Source organism: Scatophagus argus, chromosome 16 (genome assembly GCF_020382885.2).
Source record: "Scatophagus argus isolate fScaArg1 chromosome 16, fScaArg1.pri, whole genome shotgun sequence".
Classification (NCBI taxonomy): domain Eukaryota; kingdom Metazoa; phylum Chordata; class Actinopteri; family Scatophagidae; genus Scatophagus; species Scatophagus argus.
In genome coordinates, this window is record NC_058508.1 from 5,519,604 (window position 1) to 5,541,436 (window position 21,833).

At 41.9% G+C, this 21,833-nt stretch overlaps 2 protein-coding genes across 4 annotated transcripts; both read right to left on the reverse strand.

Annotated features, from left to right (window-relative positions):
• Nucleotides 1-511: 511 nt before the first annotated feature.
• farsa (phenylalanyl-tRNA synthetase subunit alpha) lies at nucleotides 512-7,901 on the reverse strand. The gene is made up of 13 exons (XM_046416089.1): nucleotides 7,710-7,901; nucleotides 7,318-7,455; nucleotides 6,721-6,819; nucleotides 6,503-6,621; nucleotides 4,973-5,065; nucleotides 4,087-4,215; nucleotides 3,876-3,991; nucleotides 3,710-3,794; nucleotides 3,491-3,590; nucleotides 2,884-3,052; nucleotides 2,517-2,594; nucleotides 1,699-1,813; nucleotides 512-1,040 (listed from the first exon to the last, which is right to left on the reverse strand). The coding sequence occupies exons 1-13, from the start codon at nucleotides 7,854-7,856 to the stop codon at nucleotides 935-937; spliced, it is 1,494 nt and encodes a 497-aa protein (XP_046272045.1). The 5' UTR covers nucleotides 7,857-7,901; the 3' UTR covers nucleotides 512-934.
• Nucleotides 7,902-8,740: 839 nt separating this feature from the next.
• Nucleotides 8,741-21,805, reverse strand: ilf3b (interleukin enhancer binding factor 3b). 3 transcript variants are annotated; one of them, XM_046414892.1, is made up of 18 exons: nucleotides 21,661-21,805; nucleotides 19,801-19,896; nucleotides 18,715-18,938; nucleotides 18,402-18,576; nucleotides 17,927-18,071; nucleotides 16,376-16,467; nucleotides 15,215-15,310; nucleotides 14,777-14,888; nucleotides 14,559-14,656; nucleotides 14,371-14,482; nucleotides 14,108-14,221; nucleotides 13,580-13,785; nucleotides 13,287-13,460; nucleotides 12,883-13,164; nucleotides 12,167-12,293; nucleotides 11,998-12,045; nucleotides 9,967-10,386; nucleotides 8,741-9,427 (listed from the first exon to the last, which is right to left on the reverse strand). In XM_046414892.1, exons 1-18 carry the CDS (start codon nucleotides 21,781-21,783, stop codon nucleotides 9,297-9,299), a joined length of 2,775 nt encoding a protein of 924 aa, XP_046270848.1. In that variant the 5' UTR covers nucleotides 21,784-21,805; the 3' UTR covers nucleotides 8,741-9,296. The 3 variants fall into 3 exon arrangements, with proteins under 3 accessions (XP_046270848.1, XP_046270849.1, XP_046270850.1); XM_046414893.1 differs by lacking the exon at nucleotides 21,661-21,805 and adding an exon at nucleotides 21,334-21,597; XM_046414894.1 differs by lacking the exons at nucleotides 8,741-9,427; nucleotides 9,967-10,386 and adding an exon at nucleotides 10,520-11,382.
• Nucleotides 21,806-21,833: the final 28 nt, after the last annotated feature.

The following is a 21,833-nucleotide window of genomic DNA, read 5'->3' on the forward strand; positions in this document are numbered from 1 at the left end:
ACACACAACAAACAAAAAAACAGATGTAAAAATCACGAGTAATTTGTGTTTGTGTCTTCCATGACATTCTATGACCTTGAAATATAAACATTATAATAATTATAGCAAGTTTATATCTGCAGTCTGAGTGGTTGTAAGAAAGAAGAAATAAGGTTCAGAGTTTTCACATCCAAAACTAATCTGTAAAAGTATCATTTATGGGTCATATAGATTTTGACTCTTATCATTTTAGATAGAAACTCATAACGTGTAGCTTTGCAACATTTGAGGGTAGGAAAGACTAAGATGTAGTAATAACATCTTTGAACCTGCATTACAAATCTTAATCATTTTGTCTTCCTCTGAAACTACAAAAACCATCCACACCAGTGACAACATGCTCTCCAGTCCACACACAGGGACACAGTTTCATCATGAGTGTACAACAGAGCGTTGCGGCTTGTTCTTCTTCTTTTTCTCTCTTTTCGGGTTTACTGGTAGATATGACCCTGACAAACACACAAGGTCAGGCTGGTATTTGGAAAATGTTTTTATTGTACCTCTGTCATATTCCAAAAGTAGTATTTTTTTTCTATACAAATGGGTCATTTGTTGTAGTAACTGTGGCAGGGTGCTGATGTAACAAAGTCAAGACTCCCACTGATGTTGTGCCCGGCAGAACAGCAGTTCATGCAGAGGCTGCTCCTGTGTGTTAAAGCTATCTGAGAAACAGTTCACAGAAATCTGTCTGAAGTGCTGATGGAGGAAAAACAGACCCTCTTCCTGCTACAGCCGCTTTCAGACCAGCTGGTTTTGCTGGTTGAGCTTGGACTGGCAAGAATGACCAGAGGGTGGAGGGCGTTCTCAAGGCAGGTTCTCAAAGAAAAGAAATGTTTAAAGTAAAATGGGTCCATTCAAAATAATAATAATAATTATGACAAAGGCTGAGTGATCCTCAGGACTCCAGTCGACAGATGGGGCTGTCATAGACCATCTGTAGGTTCACCTTGTGTCCCACCAGTTCTCTGATGTTGTTGATGCCGTATTTAATCATGGTGGGCCTGCAGGGAGAGGACCGAGTGAGCGACAGTTCTGGTTATGACGGGTCAGGTAAAACACAATGCAGGTTTGTGGGAAGAGGGAGGATTATTCAGTGAGGATTATAAGGCCTTTCCCAGCTTCCTCATTCGCTTCACAGTTATTAGCCTTGACAGCTATCCCCACGTTAACCCTCAAATATGACTACAGTTAAAGCCAAAGTATTCTCTGCAAGCAGCGGTAGTGGGACGACCAAGTGACCAGCAAAACAAAAAAGAATAAAAAAAAACAAAAAGCATGTAATTAAAAGAATCTAACATGAAATAATTCCAATAAATAATGTACATAATATATTAAATCATTGATAAAGAGGAATAATCCGCTTCAGACAGTAAACCTAAATATGTGAAATGTGGGTCAGATGTAAGCTCAGTGGGCACACAGCTACAGGGCTGATGACGTCTACAGACGGACACAAGCCACACATGGAAAATCAGAGATTATCGACATGATATAGTTTTCACAGACGTGCAGATGTGCCCCCATTTTCAAAAGCTGACATGGCAGTAAAATAAAATGCAGGTCAGTTAAGACCTTTCAAAAGCAACTGTGCCACTGATCTCACAATATACAACATTTATATTCACTGTTTCTGTGAGCTGTGTGTGTGTGTGTGTTCACCTTTCCAGAGAAAGTCCCCAAGCAATGACTGACACATCCTTAGGAAGCCCCATAGGCAAAAGCATCTCTGGCCTGAAGACCCCCGAGTTTCCCACTTCCACCCACTTTTTTAGTCCTGTATGCACACAGAGAGGAGGATCTTTTTCAGACGTTGTAACAGATAGAAAGGCTGTCATACCTTTGTTTTATATCTTTCAATCCACAAAACAGAAGCCACAACATAGTTAAAAAAACATGCTGCATCCTGCGTTCAGATGATGTTAACTAAATGTGAGTCAAAAATAAAGGATCTACCGACAAAACGCATTCTTTTAGCTTTCTTGGCCAATTCAACTAGTTTAAGAAAATAAACTTTGATTATTTACAGTTCATAGCTAGGAGGGACTGAATGTTTTCTGGCTGTCTACTATTAATATTCAAACCAATTTAATACATGACCTTACAAAATGTGACTAGCATAACGTAACCAAATCACATGACTTTAACCAAAGTCAAAAGCGGAGATGGCAACTTCTGTGATCTGCTCAGCTGGTTTGCAGGAGCTGAGACTAATAAAGACTTAATCAAAACACAATCACAACGGATGCACACATGGCAGCTTGGAAAAAATTTAAAAGTATATTTAGCTTTGCCGTTGGCTAACTGTAGCTATAATCACAGCTAGCTTTCACCTGATGCAGATGTCAGAGCGTCAGATTTAGGTCTTAATTCAAGTTTGACTAACAGTTACCACTTTTTAACTTTGCTAGGAATCCAACCTTCCTATTTTTTTTGTATTTACTTCATGAATCGAGCGATGTGGAGGAGTTGTACGATACCTTCGTGGTAGCTGAACACTTCCATGCTGGGCTCTGTGTATGGGTTGTAGGCAGGCTTGAAGCGGAGTTTGGTAATTCCTATATATGAAACAGAAAAGAAAAAAAAACATCTGAAGGCAACAATAATCAACAAAATTTGTCAAATATATACAAAATACTGCAGAAAATTTTATTATCAACATCTGTAATTCATGTCTTTGGTAAAACAATGTATGTGCCAAAATTTGCAGGTATATTGTCTGAGTAGAGGGAGTGTTTAAGACTGGTGTGTGTTGTTACGATTTCACAGTTACCCCACAAGAACATAAGGTCATGTGTCATTCTTATTATCAAGTCATATTCACAAGGTCATGGAGTCCCCTCTGACCTAGTTTGGTGAAGAACTGATGCAGGACACCCATGAGGTCTCCCAGCGTGAGTCCGTAGTCGGCCACCACACCCTCTATCTGGTGGAACTCGGCCAGATGGGTGGCATCTAAGGTCTCGTTCCTGAACACCCGGTCGATGGAGAAATACTTGACGGGGGTGAACTTCTCCTGGTGGATGAGTGGATGGTTTGACATGAGGGTGATGACAGAGGGAGAGAAGAGCTCCATGCGATCACTATGTGATTTTTTTTTCACATTTTTGTTCACTAAGTCAGTGAACTACAAGCTGTTGTTACAGCCTCCACGGTTCTAGTTTGGTTCTCTCTTTCTCCGAGAGTCTGGAGCCCGAGTGCAGACAAGATCATTAACGAGTTTGGGAATATGAGCTGACTCAGCCTGTGCTGCAATTCACCCCAAAGAAAAGTCCAAAAAGGTAATGTCATCTTTAAAAGGTTTAGTCTTAAGATGCATTCAAGAACTAAACGCTGCTCTTCTTGCAAAAAGCAGGCTGTAACCCTGAAACATACTACAACAAAAAAGCAAACTGGTGCATGTGTGTGTTTAACTAACCTGCTGTGCAAGTTTATACAACATGCGTGCACTAACCTGCTGTGCAAGTTTATACAACATGCGTGCACTGACGGCTGTAGTGTGAGTGCGGAGGATGTTCTTTTGAGCCTCCTCTATCTTCCAGTCATATTTGTACCTGGAGGACAGCAGGATATTAGATAATACCATCAAAGGCTTCCTTGATCCTGCTGTAAGAAGTAGCAGCAGCAGCAGCCATTATGTTAATTGTTATTTGACGGTGTGATTATGTCTCACCCCTGTGAGCCAAAGCCTCCCTCTGAGTGGACCTTCTTCACTCTCTCCAGGTAGTCCTGTGGGAACTCATGGGCGAGCGCTGGGTCTGAAGAATAATGTTAGGAATAAGTGACTTTCAGAAACGACTTGGATACGACACTGTGTGAGAGAAACGTACGACACGCACCGGACAGGAAGAAGGTGTCGTGCTGGTCTCTGGCCGGGTGCTGCTGGGGCTGGAACAGAGAGTCAAAGTTCCAGAAAGAGCTCTCTATGAAGTTGTTGGTCGGCATCTCTGTGAAGCTACACAAAGCACATTTAAAAGCTCATTTAATGTGCTGTTTTTGATGCGTGTGCCTAAACTGGTGTCTTTCACTGTGATATTTACAGTCACTCACCCCATTTCAAGGAAGATTTGCCTGAACTGTGTTCGCACCTTCATCAGCGGGTGCAGGTGGCCGCACTCAGGGGCCACGCCCAGGGCCTCAAAGTTGTAGGGCTTAAATTTCTTCTCCTTCCAGCTGCCACTGAAACACAACACAATCAAGACCGAAGACGACGAGACTGAAAAACTGAGTGCAGCTGCGCATTCGGCACAGAGAAGTAAAAGCAGCAGTAAGTCAGTAAGTAGCATCAGTTTGAATTTTGGAACATCTGGATGCTGCTTTTAGCTAAATCCTTTCAATGATGTGATTTCAGGCAAACCTGGGACCAGAGCTTATATTTTAAATTATGACAGCATTTTAATGCCTCATCCTCCTGCAAACAGTACGAGCTGTATCATGAGTGTGTCCACTATTTATTTATTTGTCCTTATTTGTTCATTTCAAAGTATCTTACCAACATGAAAGTTCTCGCTGGCTTACAGTATGTCTGAAAGCCAGTTGAAAACATTTGAAATTAAAATAGAAAATTAAAAGTTTGTTTGCGTGGCTTCCCGTCAGAATGCAAAGAGAATAAAAATGTTTAAGTATAGTTTGACATATTAATGTTTTGCAGGACACATCCTGCACAGAGTCAGGATGTGTCCTTTGTTACTTTGTTCACAGTGGTTTGTTTAGTCAGTTTTTTAGTCACAACTACTCTGTCCTGCCCTGCCTTTAGGACAAAGTCCTCGTCTTTGGACTCATCCCCTTTAATGGGCAGCGTTTCCTCTGTGTCCTCTGCCTGTGATCCTGCACCCTGTCACTGACAGACGGGGGAGGGTGGACGGGACACGTTTTCCTTTCCTATGAAGCAGGATTCATTAAAATAAACTACTTCATAAGTAACAACTGTACTCACGAGGCAATCATCTCAGGAGTGAGCTCCGTCTCCTGTTTGGTGATGGTGGTGCTGAAGGAGTTGCCCTTAGTGATCCAGTATGACTTCACCGTCCTGAATGCAGTAAATAAAGACACAGCAGGCGGCTCAATGTTAAAGTGGATCCTCTTTGCGAATATATCGGACCAGACAGTGTTTCACTGTTGATTCAGCGGTCTGGTAGTGTTCGGTGATTAGTAATCCTCACTGCAGTCGTGTTTTCGATGCTCAGAGGTCAATACTTACTGATTTTGCCTTCCCTCAGAGGAGAGATGCTTAGTTAGATTTGGATTTAGCTTTTATAGAACCATCGTAGCTAAAGGAGTTAGGATGGCATAAACTGCCCTGTCAACTGTTACTGTCAAAATGACAGCACCACTGGAATATTATGACTGAAAGGGTACTCAAACCACACGATGACACTTCAAAACTCCCAGACTTCACATTAATGGGCCTATATTGCCTACCAAGATCATTAACTTAGAATGTGGTCAACCTACATTACAGCCAACTGTGCAGAGGCCTAAAAAAGGTAAGGGGCTTTGGCATAACATGGAGACTCATCTGCTCACTAGTCCACTTTTACATCCCTGCTGAGTTCATTCTGGTGTTCTTACAAACTGTTCTAACTCAAACTTTCCAACTGGAAGATTTATCTGTGTATAAAGAGCATAGAGTATAACAGGAAGATGACAAAGTGACACGACAATGTTTAAAGCCCAGTGTTAGCTTCTTTGCTTTTGATAATTACATTTATGCTTCAAAAGTTAAAATGATGTTCATTTGTTAAGTTTGTCTTATTCAAGTGTAATAAACTGACTTGCCACTGACGTGATTTTCTGCAATACTGAAAACATCCAATGGAAAAATCCCACTGGATTTTTGTCAAGGGAACCAGAGCGATGCTAACTTCCAGGCCCACAAAAATCAATCATCCCTGCAGCACTCTCAAATAGTTTTCTTGCATAAAATTGTCTTTGTCCCTCATAAAACTGCACATTACATTTTTAGGCAGGACACATTTTAGTATCCTGCAGGGTAACCTGATTAACAATGTGATTAAAGAAAACTGCATTTGCCCACTCCTGGGTGAGAGCAGCATGTCACTTATAGCTGTAACACTCATTTTAATGTTAGCTGGCACCATATTCCAAACATCTATCCATGTTAATTATCTTAGTTCAGTCTGACAATAAATTAATAAATAGATAAAAACACCTAACTTGGCTCTATTGGAACAAGTGAACTGGTGCCACCAAGTAGGTTGGTCACAGCAGGATATTTCTGGCTAATGCATGAGGAGTTTCATAAGAAATGCTGGCAAAAGGACACATTAAAACACTTACAATCGGCTCCCAGGCTAAATAAAGCTGCTGTTAGTGTCCCTCACTTTCATATGTCATCCCAGTCTCATGCTGACTTGTGGAAAGCAACCACTGAGCTACAGCAGAGCTTCTACTGCCACCTACTGGTACACAACCAGCACTCGTGTATTAAGAGTTTGGGACTTACACTTCAGAGAGCAGTTTTCTCTTCTTCAGCTCATTCTTTTCTTTCTCCTCCAGTTTAGCTGCATTGCCATTTTTCACGAGAAGCAGCTTCTCTCTGACCTGGTCATCTATGCTCTCCACCTGAGGACCAATGCATAAACACACATACACATCTTATTGAGAAAAGGGACTGGTCACTAAAAGCCATGATAACAGGCTGATGTAAAACTTAGCACATACAATCCTGAATATCCTCGGGCCGCCCTCGTGTGTCTTGTCCACTCTGACCCACTTGTTGGACATGGCTTTGCTGAAACCGATCTTCCCAAAGGACAGTTTCTGCACAGGGGCAAAAAGCAGAGGAGCAACAGAGTCACCAAAGTTATAAAAATGGTAGAATTACAAAAAACAGAATGTACTTTGTATACTTATAAAATCAATACTTTGTAATGAAAAAGAAACAGTGGGATTATTTTTCAGAAAGTCCAAGTATTATCCCCACATCTTCGAAAGTAGAAGAACATAAAAGGAAGAGTGAATGTTATTCTGTTTAATTACAAAACAAGGACCAAATGTTGCTGCTCTCAATATTTAATATAAAACTCTCAAACCACCTGCATCACAAATTACAATAAATTCAATCTTTGCTTTGTTCTTGTTCCAGACAAATTTTGTTTCAGTGTTTCAGCCACATAGATGTTAGTGTTTCATGCAGCCATTCTTCGGTAGACTTCATTGGAAGCCTGTTTAAAGCCATGGGAGCTATTTTGTCCAGGTCTCCCTTTTGTGTTGAATCAGGCAGAACGTCGACCCGATCTGCCCACCTCCAGCACTCACCATGAGCTCACTTTGTGCCAGACCCTCCAGCGGGATGGAGCTGAAGACCCGGGCTTCATGGCTGCCCTGGTCGGCTATCTCCGTGCCCTCTCCCGTCAGCTCCCAGTGCTTAGAGGAGCGCAGCTCGGCAGAGATTACCTGGACAGCAGGGAACAAACATGGCTGTCAGCTCATTTGACTCATGTGACTTTTATTTATCTTAACTGGCTCAATGCACGGTGTTGCACTTTAATACAAGACATACAATGCTGCGCTTACTAACCATGTCTATCCAAACAGCTGACAGACATCTTCATTTTCGACTTGACGTCCCTATTGCATCAGTCACACTAAATGAGCGATGTTGACGGATTGAGGCTGGCTTCCGCTGCCACTCAACCCGGGAAACTCACCTCGCCAAGACTCTGCAGGCTTTTCACGGCTCCGACGATAGCCTGGTGCTCCAACCCGAGGCTGGCCGCCACTTCCAGGCTGTCAACGCCATCGTCCACCTTCTCAATCCGCCGTAGAAGTGTCTCCACCACACCGGTGTCCGCCATGCTGGATCCCTGCGAAGCACAGAAGAGACCGGATGTGACGTCGTTCGTCGGAAAACCGAATGTATTAGAATAGCGAGACGTCAAAAATTAAAAATAGAATACCGTAAACATTGTTGTTGATTTGTTTTTATATTGCCTTTTCATCTTGTTTTTTTGTTTGTTTGGTTGGGGGCAGTTGCGTACGAAGTATTCAGATCTTTTATTTAAGTAGAAACAGCGATACCTCCGTAAAACCTGTAAAATTAATTAAAATATTAAACATTAAAATAAAAAAATATCATCCCAATTTGCATGTGTTATACATACATACACACAAAGGTATGAGCATCAAAATCTACGTAACAGCAGAAGTAAAAGTGCTCATTATGCAGAATGGTCATTTTCAGAATATTACATTTGATAGATAGATGTATTACATACAGTGGAGAAAAAAGCACTATAGAGTAGCAGCAGAGTAGAAGCAGTATTTCAAAACTGTACTTCAGTACAGTACTTGAATAAATGTACTTAGTTACACCACTGTAAAAAAAAACACTGATATTTCAGCTACATATTTCATAATCTCTGATTGTATTGCAAAAATGCTAATTTTCATTTAGGAGCTGAATTCAGAGGAAGTTACAAAGGAGATCAAACAGTAAATTTAACCGATTTCATTTCTGTATGAATGGAAATTATGTGAAAATTAAGACTAAATATTTATATTTAAAGTCTTTATATAAAATGTAATTCCATCCTATTTTCCTATCCTATAATCTTGGCTTGCCAGGTTGTGAAAAATCTCTTGTTAACCGACTACCATTATTATTAGCATTATTATCATTCATTAAACCACATCAGTCACTAGTAAACAAAGAAATGTGGAAATAACACCAGAACGCAAATGTATTTTCCAGTAATCTCAAAAACCATTTATTAAAATAACTATTACACTATTACAAAATAAGCCAAAATTACAAGCAATGGCAAAAATAATAAACTATTCTGGTCTATTGAATTGTTACAAAAAATACAACAACCTTTGTAGTTGAAACTACAAGATTTTTACTAGTTTCACATGAGAAAGAATGTTGTCAACACACTTAAAAGAAAGAAAAGCAGGTCAGAGTGAGTGAGTAATCTGTAGCATCAGCCTACATATTTGGTGATGAGGACTGGTAGCAGAAAAAAAAAAAAATTCAAATAATCTAAAAACACAAGAACAAGCACTGACCAGACCACTGAAACAGACCACTAAATTCAGCCAAAACTCAGCCCTGACACTGACAAAGTCCAGAAGTCTCTTTTTGTGCCCACATGTGCCACACAGAAACCCAAAAGCACATAAGAAGCAAACATGGAAAAGGCAGAGAGCACAGGCAAGCCGTCTATCACTTCTTTGGCTTGAGACACTGATGCAGGGTGCTTGGTGCCAATGATTCACAGACGGAGTCACACAGTCTATCTGTACTGGTAATTCATGCTGCCATCTCCCCTGCCGTAGCCCACTGGATTGTGGTACTGAGAGTGGTTGGCACCGAAGCCCTGGTTGCCTCCGCCCTGTGAGTTGTAGTTGGGCTGATTGTTGAAACCTACAAGGAAAAAGTGACAATCAGTGGGGGGTAAAACTGCAACTTTATGTCCGCTTGAGGCAGTGGAAATGAGCTTTTCATACAATGCTGACATACTGTATACTGATGTGCTAAATTTGTTAGAAAACAATTTCTTACTTACTCATACAGCAACTACAGAGCAGCGTTACCCTTCACTTAGAGCAGAGTTTCACATCACCAGGTGAAAGTAAGTCCAATGTTCACTTTCTTTTAGCTCTGTTATCGGTCTCTACCAACATCTCACAGATTTATCGGTCTCAAACGCTCCACTAAATGATTGAATAGAAGATACTTTGTGGTGTAGCACCTTAAACTTTGATCAAAACATATAAAACAGGTTTTGTCATTTGGCTCAGGTTTTGTCATTAGAGCAAAATAAAGCTTCTCAATTTAATCAAACAAGTTCACATAAAGATAATTTAGAAGAATTTGCTTAATAAGAGTTCTGTGACATAACAAGCTTAAGTGATGATCAAATTCTGTATTTAAATGATTTTAGAAGTGAACCTTTAACTCACCTTCATAACTGTAATCTTGGCTACCTCCAGTACCTCCCGTCACCTGGCTCGGGTAAGCAGTGCTGTACGAGTATCCACCAGTCCCCCCCTGGTTCTGGTTGAAATTCTTCTTTCCCTGCCCATAGCTCTGGCCATATTGGTTATAGGAGCCCTGCCCTGGGGAGCTGCTGGACTGGTAACCCCCTGCAGATCCAGTGTTGGCCCCTGGTGGACCTGGAAATGGTGGCTTGCCTCCCTTGTGCATGGGGGGTTTCTTTTTGGGGGTTTTGGCTGCAGAAGTAGCAGTGTAGGCTCCATCATTCTGGTAGTAAGAACCATAGGAGCTCTGTGCTGATCCTGGTGCAGTGCTGGGTGGAGGGCCACCTGATGGGCTGCTTGATGCCCCAGCTCCTCCATTTGTACCACCATTGTTGTAGTAATCTGGGAAATAACAGCAGGCACAATCTTAAAATGGGCATGACTTGACAAATTTTAAACCTGTGCTGCTTGTAATGAGACTCGTTCTTGTCCTTCACTCAGAAATTAATTCAGACCTTGCAGTAACACAGTCACGAATGGTGATGCCACATTTATTTAAAAAAACAAAAGCATAAAAAAGAGCTAGAGCAAGAAGTATTCACTTCCCAAACATACATCAGCTTTTCCATCTCAGTCTGTGTGTGCAAACGTAGTTTGAACCGCTTCTCGGTTCTTCAACGCCTAATGCTTTTACAGATTACCAAACAAAAGTAAGACCATCATGCATTCAGTGTGATATGACACAGGAACAGTAGATTCAACCTAAACAATGCAGCCATTTTTAAAAAGCAAAACAGAAAATAGAAAACAGCTTCATCATGATTGAAAGTGACAGAAAGGCATTAGAACGAAATAAAAACAATTTTCTCAGTATTGTCATCTCATAAAACAGTATGGAGACAGAGAGACCAGGCTGTTGCAGTCTTGACAATAATCCAAAATGGAAGTGTGTTGTCCAGGTTCCCACAGGCCTTCACTCAGTCATGATCCAAAAGACAGAAACAAAGCCCTGTCTCTCCCACTGTCCAACACACAGAGGCAATCTACAGTAACCCAGCCCTGCGGTTTGGGGAGCTCCGGGTGGTCAGGTACATCCACAGCAAGTTGAGAGAACACAACGTGACTTATGGAAGCTACATGCATGCAGTGGCAGATCGTCTCCACGGGGTGTCAGGACATGACACGCGGACTGGCAAGACAGGGCGGAGGTGTTGTTGTCACTTTATTCCCAGGGTTGTTGACTTGGCGATGAAGGGAGTTCATGATGCTGCTGGAACACTATTGAGTATTTTGTCCACTTTTATCCTCTCTACAGGACTGTTTTGTTTTATTTTATAAGACTGGGGAAGCTCTATGTCGCAAACTCATGGTAGCCATAGCAGTCTGAGACAAAGTCACCTAAAGAGTGAGACAGGGCAGAGAAGGGAAAAAAAATATCAAAATTAGATTTGTTTATTTGGAATTTTTTGCCTGCCACTAAAGCAGCAGCTGAATGACTCAATGGTCAGATGATGTTTAAACTGAGCTGTTGGGTTTTTGTTTTTTTTAGATTTCTCTGCTCCTGTCACGCTCAGGTAGGTCAGTCCTCAGAACAGGCTGCCAGAGAGAAGAAAAGGGGTACCCATAAGAGGAGGGTGGGGGTGGGGCTTGTCAAAAAACAGATTCAATCCTGTGGCTTAAAGCAGAGAAATGTAAAATCATTGAGGTGGGAGCATCCCAACATGTTTTTATCATCCTGTGGTCTTGTTTGCTGTTTGCTCTGGAGTGCAACAGTTTTGTGTAGTGGGCCACATGTCCTCGTTAGGTAGTTAAAAACACAGGTAAGAAATGGCAAAAGCTGTTTGTGTCACAGTCCTAGCCAGATGAACCGGCCTGCTCCAGGACACAACATCACACACTTGCTGAGACATTTGTTTGGATTTCTCACATGACATATCAAAGCCTTCATACAGCCCAGACAAAGAACAAATATTTAGTCAAACTGGGACTATAATGGATGAAATGAATACTCACTGTATCCTGAGTTAGCACTGTTCCCGTAACCATATGTTCCAAATCCACCTGGAAGGATGACACACGTTTAATGCACTGACTGGACACCCTAATAATCATTTTAATCACATCTACTAACTTTTTAACCACTAAACACAATTTGTCTGCTACAGTGCAAGCGTGTCGTTACCTCCTTGGCCGTAGCCTCCTCCATTATTGAAGCCCCTGCCCCTTCCACGACCTCGCCCTCCTCTCCCTCTGCCCCTGGGCGCAACTGCGTCTCCCGAGGCTCCCATCATACCGAAGCCTGGGGTGTGCTGAAGACAAGGAAGCAAATATGTTATTTGTACTTTCATCAATACTGAAAGGCCATTTATCAGCTTTATTTCTCCCACTCTTTCATTGTCATTGTTCATTGTCATTCACTTACCATCCATTTTTGATTTAAACAATAAGTGCACATACTATATTAAACATATATATAGTATAAAGTACAACACGCGTGTACTGTAAACAATCAATCATATTTTGAACAGTTAATTTATTTTAATTCAATTTACAGTCTTCAATTACGTTTCTATATTACTGTATTATACATCATAATAATGTTCTTCCCCAAAGCATTTAAGATTATGCACTGCACTCAACTATACAACTTTCCAATGTCCAATATTGTATAAATTGTTTACTTATTTACTGTACCTGCAGATATCTCAAGTCAGATTTCTGTTTTAGGCCTTCATAAACTGATGCGGCAGTTTCATTTACGTTCAAACTCTATACTATACAAGGAGTTTAAATTCTAATTTTCTCTACCTTTACTCTGTATTTTGACCAATTTAATCTCATTTTAATAAGATCCTGAAACAAATCTTTGGCATGCCAATGTGTTCACTGGGTGCTCACCATGGGTGGTCCCTTTTTCTTTTTAGTGGCATCAGCCACAGAGCCCTCACGGAAGAGCCACTCCAAAGCAGCCAGTGCAGCATAAGCCTTGGCCACTTTCTTATTGGAGCCCGTCCCCTGAAACTTCTGACCGTCTATCTCCACCTCCATCACAAAGCGTTTGTCGTGGCTGCCGCCCGTCTCCGAGATGAGCTCATACTTAAGGCCGCGACGCTTCTCGTTCAATTCCATCACGGGGTTCTTGCCGTGTTTAGTCAGAATTGGTCCCTGTTGGCGAGCAGTCTGAGAGGAAAGCGAGATAGTCAGTAAAATCTGAGCCAAAACGATTACCACTAAAAAGTCTCAGTTTTACTCACATTATCAACACTTGCTCACGCATACACACAGAGAGAGCAGCTTTGTACCTCTATAGCATCAGTGGTATCTGCATTGGCTGTTACTGTGGCAGCAGTGGTAGTTTCAATGGGTGCAATTACTGGCTTCACTTCTTCCACAGTGGCAGCTACTATGGTCTCCTCTGATTTCACTGGCTCAGTCTTTACTTCCACTCCTGTGGGCAGCCCCATGTCCTGGAGGACCTGCAGTGGATCAAACAGAGTTGTTGCGATTCAAATAAGGCAAGAAAATGTCAAACACAAATCCAATTATAGATATGAACCGTGGGGTTTGAGATGATACCTGTGAAGGTGGTGCTCACCTTTACAGCTACATGTAGCTTGGCAGTGCGTTTGGATGGCCCAGAGGCCTCAAATGTTTTGCCGTCCACTTCTACAGCCATAGTGAAGACTGGAACATGAACTGGACCAGTCTGAGATACCAGTTTGTACTGGAGACCTGGCTTCAGCTGATTGAGCCTCATTAGAGCATTCATAGCCTGGGGAGGCTCAGCCTTTTCCTCTGGAGCTGACAGTGTGACATACAGTGAGAAACAGACTTTACACAAGGCAGCAAATATCAGTTTTTTTCCCCTTCACTCAGTGGATGAATACTTCCGTCTGTATAGTGTCAAAAAAGTTCTAAGGTGAAATTTTCAAACTGCTCATTTTGCCCAAGATTCAAAAAGATATTCAATTCACAACGATTAATTGATTATCCTAATCTTATTTTCTGTTAACTCAATGACTGACAGACCAGTCCTTTTGTACATTAACAAGCTCATAGGGTTCATTATGATGGAGGAACGCTAAATAACTTGTAGCAAATACACAAACACAGGAGCACTTACATTTCTTCTGCAGTTTTTTCTTCTTCTTGTTTGGACTCTTGTCATCTGTTCCCTCCTCTTCCTCAATGGGCCTTTTCATTGGTGGGGCATACGCCGTACTGGGTGGGATTTGCACTGCAACACAGACATACACAGCATTTTGCAACAAAAATACAAGAAATTATTGTAAGTATTATTATAATGAATCTGTACCAGAAATCAAAAATAAATATTGTGACAATTGTGGATTGGTTGAATCTCACAGGCAAGCTAGCATGGTTTACCTGTGTAATCAATAGGAGTCTCACTGCGAGGTTTCTTGGGCATCTTAGAGGGAAGGGGATCCATTCCGAGCACTTTGTGAAGCTGTCCAAAAGCGGACAGCCTTAAGGCATGCTGAGCATACAGGAGACAGGGTGTCAATCTCCCTTTTACTAAACAGTGAACACACACAGATTTTCATCTTACTCACTTGTGCACTTGCTGTGATGTCTTCTCTCTGCTGGTGGTCCAAGTGACCAATAGCGTCTGTGGCCTCCTTCTCACATGGATCAGAGATTCCAGCACTATCTACAAGAGATGGATATAACAGTTTCAGATTCATCTTAGAAAACACAAGACAAGCTGAAAATTAACAACACTCAAATTCAAATAACTGGATTATTTGGAGATGAGACCCCACATACATACCCGACATGAGGATTCCTGAAGCCAGACACTCTAAAACTCTTCGCAAAGCTTCTCCTGCCCCCATGGGCCGGTTCCCTGTGCCAATGGCTTTCTCACAGATCAGCTCCAGTGGCTGCAAAGCAGGAGAGAGAGAGAGTGTTTGTCTGAGGATGCTATTTTTAAGCTTGGTCACTACCATGGCGAGACTTTAGAAGAGACAGCATCTCTGATATTAGCAACTGTGATGGTGGCTTGTTTTGTTTTTTTGGACCCAGGCAGATAAAGCTTTAGCAAAGAAAAAGGGAAATGAGCAGTGAAGAGAGTTTAGAGAGCTGTGGGATTCCAAGCCAACTGAGAAAACAACTCTCAACATCTTTAATAGTTCAAAGAGGATGTGATCACTGGCGCTTGAAAAGGCCTTTAGTATATCACTGCAGTTTAGAGGCGGCTTTCACTCACCCAGCCACGGAGCGGAGCCCACGTGGGGACGCGGGCACACAGGTCCCTTAGGATCCGGATGACGATGACACAGGAGCGCAGCCCGTTGGCTCTGGCCTGCAGACACAAGCAAGGAGGAGGGGGAGGGGAAGGGCACGAGGAGGACAAGCAGCCTTAGTCAAAGAGGAAGACTGTCTGAGGCATAAAGCAGCATAAACATCCAAATAAATGAAAGGAAATAAAAATGAAGCCACACAGACTATAACAGCTTAGCTTTGTCATTATGGAAATGTCTGGAAATATTGGATGATAGAATAATGTTTGATCACTTATGATCATTGCTGTAAGTATAGCCGACATGATTGATGGTATAATTATCAGACATAAAACCTCTCTGTTTGTGGGGGAAAAACATGCATATGAATTCAATTCAGGAAGCAATAAGTAGATAAAGAAACTAATGTGAGACCCATGTGAACGACTTAAAAAACGCTGTGCATTGTCATTAATTAGGGTTATGTCCATGGCAAAAAACTACAAGGTGCAATATTCCCGTTGACTTTGTGGCACACAGGAACAGAAACAGCCAGAGAGCAGGAAAAGTTGAGACCACATACTCTACAGAGGCTGCAGAGATGGAGCACCGATTGTTACAGTGTGAAAGCCGAAGACGACACAGGCCACAGTAATGAAGTATTATTACCATGGTTCAGTACGAATAACATTTCCTCTTCAAAACTACAGAATGGGGCAGCAGGAAGTGCTCTACAAGTAGCAAAAATGTGAAAATAACAACAACTCACTCACAACAACACTGACATTATAGAAATATTGCACCTGGAAACATGGTGTATTAGTCCTGATTTGGTTTTGCGGATTGAGTTAAGCAGCTGTGAGGGAGACTAATGAACTCTGGCACTAATAAGCAGCATTGACCTTGCAGTGGAACCTGTTAAGTGAGCAAAGCAACTCTACAACAGTGTAATGACAAAGGTTTCCTATGAAACAAACATCCAAATCATCAAGTATTACTACAGGAAGTACACTTCAAAAGGAGTAAACAAAGAAAAAAAAAACAACAACACATGGAACGCCCAAATAAAAGACAAAAGAACATACAGCATCAAACCAAAAACTCAAAACTACTTCTGTTTTAGAGGCAAATAAAGACAAGATCCAAACCTGAAACCACTTAGCGTGGCGGAGGGACGCCAAGGCTGTTAGGCATTTCTGCCTGTCCAGAACATCCGGGGGATCGTTGACTGAAAGCGATTCTATTGGCAGGTGGAATAAGAAGACAAGGTACAGTTTGACCAAGGGGAGTTCTGTCAGCCGGCCAGGGGGAACACAGGCAGCCTTCCCAAACCACAGGCAGGAAGGGAAAGGGGAGGGGGACCGCTCCACTGCAGAACCACTGAACGCTTTCAACCTCCCAGTTAAGATGGTTTTGCACAGCCCAGCACACGATTAGACATTACACCCGCCAGAACGACAGCAATGTTAAACGGGTTATAACTTGACTTTGTAAAAAAATCTTATTGTTCTTGTTTTTTGTTTTTTTTTGTTTTGTTTTTTTTATCCCTAACATATAAATGTGTGTTAATTAAGGGAAATTGGTTTTATCAAATGGGAGGTTAGCTGGCTTGCTTCAACATAAATGTGGTGGTGGTGGTGACAGGAGGTAGAGCCCCTCCCCTCTGCCCCTTATACTGGGTACACTGCACTTTGCCCCTTCCGAGACAGAGAGCGGCCAGTTGGTCAAAGGTCCAGCGTCCCTAAAAATTGACAAACTAGAAGGCTTGACAGAGAGAATCAGAATTGGAACCACAGGCAGAAGTTATCAGATGCACAAAAGGTGGGTATCAAAACAAGTCCACACTGCAGCAAAACTGATGGCTTAAAATAAATAAATTAATTAAACAAAAAAAGACCCAAACTGGGCATCGGTGTTAGCACGGGGCTACAGATAAGGTCAAGGTTCAACATCTGCTTAAACTGAGATCCTCACTACAGCTGAATGCTCTCAAAGAATGTCAACTACTGGACATCTTGCTCTCTTCTTGTATAGCTACAATTGAGCTTAATGATTACACACATACCTCAAGACAGATGGTGTCTACCACTACCTAAAAACAGGGGCCGATCCCCTGGATTTTGACTGTAGTTGGACATACATGCAGCGCCCCTTGTCGTTATCTGTGACCCTGAGTCTTCCCTGCTAAGGAACATCAGAGACAGTCAATGGCCAACTGTTGGGTCTAACAACCAAGGACAGTTTAATGTTTTGCTACTCATTTTTGCTGCAATGCAAACCGTTCATCATCAATGATAAAACACATGCAAACAAAGTGGTCTCTCTTTTTGTATTTGATTAAATTCTCAGTGAGCCTTCATTTCATTGGTGACCTTGATCATTAAGGTGGGGAATGGGGGGCAGGGGGGGAGAGAAAGCCATGTCTTCAGCAGTCAGTGAACTACCTGCCCTATACTGTATATTGGGCCATCAAAAATGTACAATTACATTACATGGAACTATGAGAGTGTCTAGAGAGCTATAAGCATAGCGCAGTTTCATTATGTGACAGTGCATTCTTGTCTCCTAGCTCCATTGAAGGCCCAATAAACAATATGTTTCTAGCCTGGTTGTTTGCCTGGCCTCCGTGCTGGAGGAGTGGCATCATTAAAAATAAAAAAAAAACAAAACAAAACACTTGAGGTCCTCGTGAAGCTTACCTCCAGCCGCAGCCCTCTCTAACTCCTCACGGACCACAGGGGATGTCAGATGAATGGTGAGGGTGAGAGGGGGCTCCTTGGTGTTCTTGATGACAATGCTGGCCTCACGGATGTGCTGGGTCACCACATACTTTTCTTCTGTAGCCTGAAGAACAGCAAAGCATGATTTGTTTAACCAGAAGATTATTATTTTCTGAGCTGACTGTTTGGCTTATAACCTGTTGTAGTGAAAATTGAGGAACATCCTGGAATAAAATGCAACAACGTGCATAGAAGACAAAGTAAGAAAAAAGGGAAATATTCACATGTGAGAAACTTGAACCAGCACATTTTTGGCTTTTTCTAAAACCTGTGTTTTTCATCCTGGCTTTGAATGTGTTCATGATTTCATGCTAAAAACAGAGGATAGTGGCACATACATATTGTTTATTATAGCCTCAAACACCAATATCTGTAGCCAGAGCCACGCTCTCACCTTGAGCTGCGTAACAAGGTTTTCAGACACTTTCTTCAGCAGACTGATGGTAGGTTTGTCTTTACAGAGGAGCACCAGCTCCAGGTCCAGGTCCCCCTTTAACAGCAGGCCCTTGGCAACCAGGCCTACCCTCATTACACCACGCAAAGAGCGGGTGGCCTGATCTTTGTGCTCGCTGTCAAGAGACACAGCAGACACGGGGGTGAATTACGAGTAAGACAATAAGTGAGAGGTGGTTAGACGAGACAAAGAAGTGAAATACTTCTTGCCCCACTGCTTAGTTTAATACCAACAAGGAATGACATCGCCTCACCTCTCCTTATCAGTGTCTGTGCCATCAGAGTCAGACTTGGAGGTTCCCTTCTCCTGTTTATCCAGCCAATCAGAGACGGCTTTGAGGGCCCGCTCTGTGTGGGATACCATGTTCTGTACACTTTCCAGTTCCTCCTGAGTTGGGTAGATGAGAGAGTGTTTGGCCATGACATGACGGTCATCATTCATGAAGACGCGCATGGAGCGGTGGCGCATCGGGGGAGGCTAGAAGTGAAAACAGGGAAGATCATTAATTGAGAAGAAATACCAGAAAGGTTCATGCTGACTAAATTGATTGCATACAACAGCAAACTGATTACACCATAAAACATACTCTAATGTGTGACATCCTAGTCTCAGTGAATATCAGAAGCACTCAGGAGTGTCTGTTACAGTGCACAGCAAAACCTAGCATCTAGTTTTGATAATGAATCAACACCTCACTGTGAGTTTGGCGAGGAGAATTAAAACAACAGATCATCATTATTTATACATCAGAGGCCTGGGTCACAAAGAAGGATTACTAGATTGAATGAAACCCAGAGTAGCTCTTTGAACTTCAGTACATGTTGCAGATTTGAAAATGTTCCAGGTTTTACTCAGAACAGTTACCCAACTTACTTCATTAATTCTACTTTATGGACAAGGTTTTACTGAACCTGGAAGAAGCATTTATTAAGATTAAAGACATACTTTCTCTGTCATTCGCTTGTCTTTGATTAATTAAAAAAAAAAAAACAGTAAACAGCAAGGTCTCATGTCTAGGCCAAGCTTCCAACGCCACTGATTACACAAGCCAAGTGTGTGCACAGGCAGCCAGAGCCAATTTAGAGGAGAGTGGTGATGTGGAAGCTGCAGTGTGTGTTCCGAAAGCCCCAGGCAAATCGGAGTAACAAAAAGCTGGCATCAGTCCTGTGACTTAAATTAGATGTGACACATTTATTTATCCTGTTAACAGTGACATTTAACAAAAAGGCCAGGGTGCCCTGTGCCTTAGCTGCCTGCCTGTTGTCAGACATATCAATGCACCACACAGAGATGGATAATTTCAAATAAAATTAAGACTTGAGTGAAATTTAGTCATTACCATTGTTATTCTGAAGGCTGTGGTGACTCCAATATCCAGTGAATGACTGTTTAAAAAGAGCTTCTTTGCAGCAGATGACAATGCTGCAGTCCGTCTCTACAAGGCAAAACAACCACACACACACACACACATTTTAACATAGCGCAATAAGCAGAATTCAAAGTTCACCACGTGTTTAAGTGCAGCTGATTTTGAGATAAATGGTCTGTTGATATGAAATATGTTCTGTGAATATTTCCATGGCTGATAACACTGAACAGGGTAAAAATACTTCACACAGAATCACTGAAGATTCCCTGTGACGGACAGCAGACACCAGCTGCAGCAACAGAGGAGGATTGTTGGGAAAACAACACATGCCTCAGGGACTGAACACAAACCTACTTTCACAGGCAGAAATGTTTTTCATTGTAATATATCTGACTTTAAGCACACTGACTACTTCAAGATGCAGATATTCGTATTTCGAGTAGGCAAAAGCATGATCATAAAAATAACTAAACAGACAGGACAGCAAATGCTACTAGAAATGACCACTCACTGAGTAGAGGATGTAGTGACAATTTTATGGATCCACTGTACTTTCAAGCATTAGATGAGCCAATGAATGGGACTTTGTAATGAACAAAAACACGTAGTTTTCACGTAGAGTCACTTTATCTATCATTGTTATATGTGGTCCTGTCTGTGTAGAACAAAAACAACATCTGAAGAGATAATAGTTTGGTTTGAACCTCCTTATCTTCCCTGCAGCCCCTGCAATGTGTTGTTATTGACACAGGGAGGACAGACAGGGAGTGAGCTCTCACCATTTACAGATCTGCTGACATGTGGAACAAAATTAGGGTACTTGAGCTGTGATTACAAAACATGATAAAAGTGTTGTGTTTTACAGTACACAGTGAAAAAAATCCTACTTCTGAAAATTTTCATTACAAGGTCAAACCAAATTTCTCCACGGGTAAATGACCGATCCTAAATATCTTAAATGCTCGGGGTATGACTGCAGCTGAGCAACTGCAACGATATGACGAACTGATGAAAGATGAATAGTGACACGCCCACGGTAATCACGCACTCTAGTGCAAACGTCTTGAGATAATTCACAGCTTTACAAGCATGGCAAAGTTTCCAGTTGCAGTTCAGGCAAATGAAGTGCAACTATAACGAGCATAAAAGCATTGCCCAATTTGTTTTTTTTTTTTAATATTTCATTCAACAGGCTACTGAAGTACAGCACGAATCAAAGACCTACGAGATACCCTGACACCTGTTCATGCAATTACTCAAGACGTTTGTTTCAAAAGGAAGGGTGACTTGTAAAGATGTTGCCAAACACTCATGAGACCCGAACCCCACAGCTCCATCGGGGAAATTTAAAAACAGACGCCATTTTAACACAGAGCCTGACTAGCGACGGCAGCTAATACCTAGCTTAGCTAACAACCCCCACAAAAAACGGTTCACTCATCGTTTAACGTTAAGCCGTGCCAACTTGTAAACCCATCAAAAAACACAATAACCATCACCTACCTAAGATGATCAACAACCGAATAACCAATCAGACGTAGAGAAACTTAACAAAAAGTTGTTATTGTACTTTAAATATTGATCTGTTGTCTCACAGACACCAAAATGGTCGAGGAGACCGAGACCCCATTGAATGCTCAGCCACAGTTAGCATTTAGCACGCTAGCTTAGCCGAATAAAGCCAAAGGTATATATTTATGAAGCATATACAAATAAAGAGGCTTAAATACACTAACAAGCCTCGCCACGTCTCTTGGCGTTCAGTGCCCACCTATTACATAATATCACCAATGGTAAGGGCAAGGGAAATAACAAAAACTTCTTACTGACCGGGGTGACGTTACTGCTAACGGACGGTGCTGCACGATAGCTCCCAGTCTCAGCAACAGCACGAATGCAAATGGTAACGCCTCGACAATAAAAACGATTATGCTCATTGGACGAAACCTGCATGTGACTGCAACGGTAGCCAATCGGAAAAAAGGAGGCACCGAACTGGGGGC

Bases quoted from the DNA above. Each gene is read 5' to 3' on its own strand.
- farsa (XM_046416089.1), bottom strand. From the start codon at position 7,856: ATGGCGGACACCGGTGTGGTGGAGACACTTCTACGGCGGATTGAGAAG. The intron at 3,795-3,875 runs GTGCGTGTCGTA...ATTATTCTTCAG, and splicing joins CGACACCTTCTTCCTGTCCG to ACCCAGCGCTCGCCCATGAG. The intron at 3,053-3,490 runs GTTAGTGCACGC...CTCATCCACCAG, and splicing joins TGTATAAACTTGCACAGCAG to GAGAAGTTCACCCCCGTCAA.
- ilf3b (XM_046414892.1), bottom strand. From the start codon at position 21,783: ATGCAGGTTTCGTCCAATGAGCATAATCGTTTTTATTGTCGAGGCGTT. The intron at 18,072-18,401 runs GTGAGAGCGTGG...GCTGTTCTTCAG, and splicing joins ACCTTGTTACGCAGCTCAAG to GCTACAGAAGAAAAGTATGT. The intron at 13,165-13,286 runs GTACAAAGCTGC...CTTTCCTCTCAG, and splicing joins ATACCACTGATGCTATAGAG to ACTGCTCGCCAACAGGGACC.